This window comes from Alnus glutinosa, chromosome 8 (assembly GCF_958979055.1).
Source record: "Alnus glutinosa chromosome 8, dhAlnGlut1.1, whole genome shotgun sequence".
NCBI classification, from domain to species: domain Eukaryota; kingdom Viridiplantae; phylum Streptophyta; class Magnoliopsida; order Fagales; family Betulaceae; genus Alnus; species Alnus glutinosa.
In genome coordinates this window covers 8,329,858-8,337,913 of record NC_084893.1, presented here as the reverse complement: position 1 = coordinate 8,337,913, position 8,056 = coordinate 8,329,858, and the positions used below count along the sequence as shown (strand labels likewise).

The following is an 8,056-nucleotide window of genomic DNA, read 5'->3' as shown; positions in this document are numbered from 1 at the left end:
TGGGGTAAAATTTCCTACATTACAGTGTAATGATGCACAGAATCCAAGAGGACATCCTATACATTTATTTACAGAGTAGAAAACAAAGGGTATTCCCATGCACAAATTGTGAATGTATTAATCCCAATCAGCATCAAAGAACCCAGCATCTTTCATCTCGGAGTAATATGCATTTTCCAAAAGAAAATCGTCCTCCTGTAAACATCAAAATTTGAGCTTGTGTTATCGTCACCATGCGCACAATGTAAAAAAGAAGAAAATGTACGTCTAACTGCAATATGTGGTAGAGAAATCACCTGGAAAAAATCAGCTAGAAAAGTTATATACAGAAAAGGTAGATAAAAGGAGTGATAGCAGATAACTGTGAGATTGTACAACCTGCAGTAGATCTTAAGTCAAAATACAGTAAATGATAATATGAGTACATAATTTTCACTTCATTTTGACAAACTTGGAATTTAGAGGTACCAAATCCCAAAGCCAGTCCCGATCCCAGCAAGCCCACAGGCAAATAATGCTGCTGCATTAACCACAAACATTATCACGATGTAGTTGTAGAATGTTGGTCTGGCTGCAAAAGATAAAGAGGCAACTGTATGTTAAATTTGATCAAATCCTGCAAGAATAACAATGACAGCAAAGTTTGAGATGTACTCACGAGGTAGCTTGTCTCTCCATTTTGAGAAATGCACAAACAATATGAAGCCATAGACTCCAGTAAGCAATAGTTGGTGGATGATCCACAAACCCCACTTTACCTTATTTGTACTTCCAACACCATCGATGAACAGTGGGACCCCAAACCCAAATACATAAATTACCTGAAAATGAAGTGTTCAAAAATGAAAAAGCTGATGATCACACCAATAGATGTATAAGATGGCTAAGGTACAAGTAAATATATAAATTGGAGTCTGATTTCTTGATTTGGGGTTTACGCTTATTAAGTTTCATCTACTAATTTCTTTTGTACTTGGTTAGCCAAAAAAGACAAAAGTATATACATCTGTAGAACAAGTACAAGTATCTGATAGGTCAGAAATTTGCTCCTCACTTGTCTACCAAAGCCAACTAGAAAAAATCCATAAAAGAAAAACTACAAAATCATATGATCCTAGGAAACAGCAATGACTAATCTCACCAAATATGACAATTATTAATCTTTGTTTAAACTAAACCATAAAACAGCTACATAATATTGTGTATATTACAATACAGACAGCCTGCTTTGAGCAATGGGATCTTGTTTTGCTATTAGTGAATAATGTGACTCCCTATGCCGCTGCACAAACACCAAGTCTTTTGCCCAAAGGCAGGAAAGACGCTCAAGATACTCATCTCAGAATCTTACTTTAGCCCAAGACAAAAAATTCTAGCAAACTTGGTAGAAATTGACCGTACAAGCAAATGAGCACATGCATTCTGTGCATAACTGAAACCCAGGACGATGTAAAGTAAATGAATAAAAACTGGCCTTCACCTGATCATCCTCCCAGATACTATTTCACTTATGTAACTTCTGTGGTCCAAGGTAATACCATAGAGATAAATATTATGTCACCGCTAATATCCTTAAATCTGCTCATAAATGGTGAAAATTTATCTAATTTAGTTTAAGCATTCTAAAAATGCCCCAGAATTAGTCCTTTTCACCCTCTAATCAACATTCTATACAAGTACTAAGTAATTTAAGTGATCATCTCTATACAAATAGTCAACAATATGATCAGATTGTTGCAGACAGATTCCACTTTCCTCCTTTCTATATATTTTTTTCTAATCAAGAAAGGAAACATATATCATAAGTAGATGTTTTCTAATCACAAATTACATATCTACCTCTGTAACTAACGACACACAAACTTTATGGAGTTAATTTCCACCGTGTACGTCCATAATTTAGAAACATATGTTATCTTATAGATAAACCCACCATTTCCTACTGTATCAGTTCTATGCCAGTGCAATTGCAGCTCTACATCTAAAATAATTGTGTATCCATTATAATTTTGGTATTGTGCCGTGTCCAACAGGAGTCCATGCATGCCCAAGCTCTTCCAATAAGAATTCAAATAAGTTATTCGAGAAAATTACATTTTTTTTTCATTTTCTAAATTAGGATATACACCATGGAAATTAACTTAATAAAGTTTGTATTTTGTTAGTTGGAGAGGCAAAGATATAATTAATGATTAAAGCACCTGCCTTATGGTATATGTTTCCATTCTTAAAAAAATAAAAATAAAAGGGCTGAGTATCCATCAACTCTAGCATATATGCAATTTGGTGCTTACATCATGCTAGGGCAAAGCGATAAGTTTCACACACTAACGTCTTAAATAGATTCCACCAATATCCACCAATTAATATAAATATGTGAGATAACTTGCTCAGCCTCTTTGATTTATTGCTAGAGATAGTACCCATTGCAAAAAGAAAAAATACTTACCCAAAATCACTCCTGAACTCTGGCATTTTCTGCTAGCATGAACTCAAAGAGCTTTTATGTAAGAATAAATTTAGTGTGCCAAAATGGCAGCTTGGTTAGCTTGAAGATGGCCTAGATAGACCTCATTTAGCATTTACTGCTTTGAGATAGTAAGGCAATATTTGCAGAGCAATTCCACAGCTAGGACCATGCCCATAAATCCAATCACTTGTAAACAGGAGAGCATGACCTTTTCCAGATAAAGAAAGGCCTCAACATAGATACCAAAGGAGCATCAGTGACAAAACTAAAACCATCACAGTTCATACATAAACATAAAATACTACACAACGAGAATGACCACACATATCTTTGCAAGGAAAGACCAAATATTACCTTAAGAAGCATATCCACACCAACAACAATCCCCGAGACAACGAAATTATGCGCCAAAGAATCCAACCCATTAGTGTAATCTTCCTGGAGTAAGAAAGCCAACAAGCTAATCTCCAAACAAAGCATCCCGGATGTTGTGAACAATGACAGGACATTCCACGCTGCCTCCTTCCCAGGAGAGCATTGCCATGCCTGCCACATCAAAATCAAATTTCCACCCATTAAGCACTATCCAAAAAAATATATATATATTTTGATAAGTGTATATATATATATATATATATATATCTAACTGCAAGGACAATGAATGATAATCACCTAATTATCTAGCTTCTTGCTCCACAAGATTAAGGTCTATCACTTTCCACCACTCAATCAATATCACCATCATTATCATCGTTCTTACATGTTTCATTAGCAACATGCAGATCCATCGAGTCAACAAGTGGGATCAACCATTGAGTACTGTCTGTCACCACATTGCATCCTACTCCAAACTAAAACAACAAAATTTATGATTACAACTACACTATTACAGGAAAATGTCATCTACACGCCTCACTTCTCTTATGCACACCTCTTATCTGTATCATCATCTTGGATTAAAGTTTCTTTATTTCTTTTTCAGAAAACAAAGAGAAATTCCGTGTGCACAGCTAACCACAATGTGCTAACGAAAGGTGAACCCGAGCACCTGAGTTGAGTGAGTTTAGGATTTCTGCTCGTTACCCAAAAAAGGAAAAAAAATAAATAATAATTTGAGATCAATATCGGTAATAACCATATCAGTGACAATATCTTATTATTTACTAATACGATTATTATTCACATTACGGGTGAGTTTGCATCCCCTATAATTGATTGAACTAAAGTTAGCAAATACAACAAATGAATACGATATTAATACCAAATATATCATTATTATTGTTACTAAGGAGGAAAAAAACAAACAAACAAACTTGTTTTAGTGTACCTGGAGAGAGGACCAAGTGAGGTTGAGAAGGGTAGCGACCCAGAGTAGGGCGTAGTAGGAAATCACGATGTAGGAGCGTCGATTGCAGAGCTTCTTCACGTTCTTCTTCGCGTGGAGCGCCAGGTACACCACGAAGCCCACCGAGAAGACTACCAGAGCGGCGTCGTGCCACACCGCGTGGCAATCGGAGCTGTGTAGACCCCGATCATGGCCGTCCGTTTTGGCGGGAAGGCTCGGGAGTGGCAGGAGAGAGAGGGGAGAGTCGGTGTTGATTTGGAGATTCGTGGGCATTTTCTTTGGGGGAGGTGGGGATCCAAGAGAGGGTGGAGTGTCAAAGAAATCCCTAACTTGGACGGGATCGAATGAGAGAGAAAGAGAGAGAATGCATTGTTTGGTTGGTGAAAAAAATAATCGTTTAAATATTTTTTTTAAAAAAATAAGGTTAAATATTTATTTTTAATCCTTCCTTCTTCTTTTTTTCTTAAATATCATTCCTTTCGTATCGCAACTGGTACTTTTTTTTTTTTTTTTGAACAAAATAGCATGCGCTATCATTAATACTGCAAACAGCCCATAGGCTTACAACTTAAAAGTAAAGGACAGGATTCCCCAACTCTCTAAGGCAGAAGGATCTGACTTAGTAAAACAGCTGCTAAGCAAAAATACAAATTTTACAAGACGAACACTTAAGCCTCTCTGACAATAACGTTCGTTCTCTAAAGAAAGAGGACAGATCTAGCACTTTGCCAACAAATGGTACTTCAATTATAACTAAAAAGGAAAATAATATCTTCATCTAATTTTCATCCAAAAATTTGAACACCACTTCACATGCCTTCAAAAAAGCGACGGTTCGTCAATTTTAAAATTTTTAAAAGTTTTTCTTATTTTTAGTTTTAAGTTTTTTTTATTTTTAATTTTGCATATGGTCATGTGTCGATTTTTTAAGGAATATGACATGGATTTCTGTCAATTTTTAAACGGGAGTTGGACAGAGGTATCATTTCTATTTTTAACCATAATAGATATATCATTTACGATACGAAATGAACCACAAGAATAAAAAATTTAAGAAAAAAAAATAGTTAACAAAAAAAAAAAAAATGAGAAAGTTGAACAAGATGAGACTACGGCACTTTTTTGTGTTTTTTTTTTTTTTTTTTTTTTTTTTTTATGCCCTTTTTCTTTATCTATTTGTTTGGATTAGTGTTTTGTTCTAATAGTAGCATAAGAGGAAAAAGTATATAAACTCTCCGCAAACTTAAAAATAAATAAATAAATAAAATTCAATATTCAATTGTGTCCGTCCCTGCAAACATAACGGCTATGACTATTCTTGTAATAGCAAAATAATGACCTCTTAAAACTTGAATAAGAAACTAGTTTTTTTTTTTTTTTTTTTTTTTGGCGTTTCTATTCTATTATTCTATGATGGATTAGTAGTATGGAATCAACTTTATAAACATGGAATTTCCAACTACAACTTACGTCTTTTATTCACCAAAACAAAAAATCAAAAGCAAGATAATTCCTAAATGAAACAAGAACACCAAATGCAAATTGTGTGGTCCGACTACCATTGACGTTCACAAACACGAACATCAAAAAGCAAAATGTGTGGTCGTAGCGATCCAACTTTCTAAGCAAGTCATAAGTATAATTATTTAAAATTATACGGAACATTATTACATAAAATAGTAGCAGACTTTTTTTTTTCTTTTTTTAAAGATTAGAGTCTTCCTTAAAATATAATTGTATCAGAACATCTCATTAAAACTTCACATAGTATATATATATATATATATATATATATATATATATCTCAACAACTAATTAAGAACTTAGTTTACCTAAAACTGTTACAGGTACCAGGCTACATCTTTTACAAGGTTATTAACAACACACAGTAAATCGAAAATTGTCCTAAGTGACATACTAAAATACACACATCTAAAACTACAAGTATTTTCACTATTGACATTAAGTACACTAATCTTTCCAAAAACTGAAGCTTCCAGTCAACCTCTCTTATCATAGATCAAACACTAAAACAGGTTCGCATCTTCTTCTTCGTCCTCCTCCTCTTCGACCGCATCTATAAAAATTATAGGTGGAAGAATGAGTAAACGGCTCAGCAAGTTCAAGCAAATTAGCCATTTATAATCTGAACCCTCAGTTGTTTATAAAATATCTCATCACTAGTATTTACTAGACAGCCACATATGCAAGGTTTTTGCAAAATTGTTTTCAATAAAAATATGGCTAAATAGTAAACCACATGATAGACAGTTTGATACATAATAATAAAACATAAATATCTTTCTTTGCATTTTCTTACTACATAATTAACTCCACATTTTATAATATGAAGCAGTAAAACGTTCAATTTATAGCATAATAAGTAAAACATCAGTTCAAATCAACATACTTTGACACATTAGTCTAAGAGAGCCCTTGAAATTTAATTGTTAAAATAAATTTTAAATTGCCCAAATAGCTAAATTATTTCTTCCGATTAGTTGTCCAAATTGCCTCTACCCACATTTTGTTGCCCCCAACGTGCCCGTTTTGGCCAAAAATGAGATTCTCTCGCCCTCTATCATTTGAATTCAAAAGACACCCCGCATAGGCTACATGACAAGATAGTAGACCCTATGATTGGTTGATTAGTCACTTCAAAATCACACAAAAACTCAAAGAGAAATGATACACCTACTTTTTTTTTTTTATATATCTTCTATACATTTGCATACAATTAAGTATTAAATTCACCAATATATATAAAAGAGATCAAAAAAGTCTAATGTTCAGGATTACAAAGATTTTCCTAATAAACTAAGTCATAGGCACAAGGACAGATTGTCCTCCACCTAGGTAAAGTCAAATTCAGACCATTACAAACCACAGCTACTACAAAATAACCTAGAGAATAAAAGATGCCTCTACTTAAACATAAGCATCTGCTTGATCTAGGAGAAGGCACACATTCTAAGCTATAAAATAGCTTTTACAGACCAGATTTAATCTAAAAAAAAAAAAAAAAAGCAAAATGTATTAGAAGTCTACTATAATACACAAACAAAGAAACAGGAAAAAAAAAAAAAAAAAAAAAAAAAAAAAAAAAAAAAAAAAAAAAAACCTACAACATCACGAACCGAATCACATGGAAGGGACCAGAAACAATTTCCCCACGTCCCCTTTTTTCTCGTCCATTGGCCCCTTCGACAAACTGCCACAAGAAAGCATGCATCGAATGCTACAGAGTCCCGAACTAATGCCACAAGGGTCTGCTAATGTGAAGTTGACGGAAGACGTGGAAGCATGCTGCTCTTGATGCAAACAAAAAGACGTGGAAGCATGTAACCAACTCCCAAACTCAGCGGAAGCGAGTAACCGAGTCCACGTCTGCTCTTAATGCGAACAACACGGACCAACAAGGCATGCCTCTAGGCATGTAACCAACTCCCTAACTTAGCAGAACCGTTTCCTTCAAAATCGCCCCCACATCATCTTCCGAAAATTGTCGGCCTGGAACCCCTGATCCGGCTGGAGTTGCTCCCCCACAACCACCAAAGACCACCATCTACAGTAACACTTCCTATCCAGCCTTGGCCAGAGCCGGATCGTCTGAACGCCTGAGCATCGGAGCGACTGACACATATGGACCATAAAGCTCTTACGCACTCATTCCCAAAGAACAATTCGCCACCCCGTGAGAAAAATCACAATGAAACATAAAACTACTTCTTAATCCCAGAAAGGACAAGACAAAACAACAACCTTCTCCACTAAGGGAACATGGCTGCAAAAACCACCCTGGAACAGAAAACTAATTTCACACAGGATCACAGTGAATACCTTCATCCCAGACATGGTTACCAACCCCGGAGAAGGGCCACCAAAAAAAAAAAAAAAAAACCTACAACTTCATCCCAAATAAAAAAAGAAGAGACAAAAACTACAAAAAAACTAAAAATACAAACACAAATCACCATGGGAGGAGGGAAGCATCCCTTCTCCTCAAACAAAGCTAATCGCGTTGTTTAATGTGAGTCCAACAAATTTAATGGTAAATTTAAAATTGAGATATATAGAAGATGTAATGGAGATGTAAAAATATCATTGCTCAAATTCTGAACAAGACGACAAGTCTAACCTGGGGCACTTGTCTGAACTGATCATCCAAGGCCTCGCCAGAGAAGAGATGAACGGAACTGATCTTCCTAAGCATGTGCCACAGTGCAGGCCATAAGGTGCGA

The 8,056-nt window shown here is 35.2% G+C and overlaps 1 protein-coding gene across 1 annotated transcript; it reads right to left on the bottom strand.

Moving 5' to 3' along the window:
- LOC133874523 (protein CANDIDATE G-PROTEIN COUPLED RECEPTOR 2-like) lies at window positions 1-4,189 on the bottom strand. Its single transcript, XM_062312362.1, has 6 exons — window positions 3,798-4,189; window positions 2,825-3,016; window positions 659-821; window positions 469-571; window positions 297-378; window positions 1-195 (listed from the first exon to the last, which is right to left on the bottom strand). Exons 1-6 carry the CDS (start codon window positions 4,086-4,088, stop codon window positions 118-120), a joined length of 909 nt encoding a protein of 302 aa, XP_062168346.1. The 5' UTR covers window positions 4,089-4,189; the 3' UTR covers window positions 1-117.
- Between the last annotated feature and the right edge of the window lie 3,867 nt (window positions 4,190-8,056).

Coding starts and splice junctions, on each gene's coding strand:
- LOC133874523 (XM_062312362.1), bottom strand. CDS start 4,088: ATGCCCACGAATCTCCAAATCAACACCGACTCTCCCCTCTCTCTCCTG. Junction 3,017..3,797: donor TCACTTGGTCCTCTCTCCAG/GTACACTAAAAC, acceptor TTGATGTGGCAG/GCATGGCAATGCTCTCCTGG. Junction 379..468: donor GGGACTGGCTTTGGGATTTG/GTACCTCTAAAT, acceptor GATCTACTGCAG/GTTGTACAATCTCACAGTTA.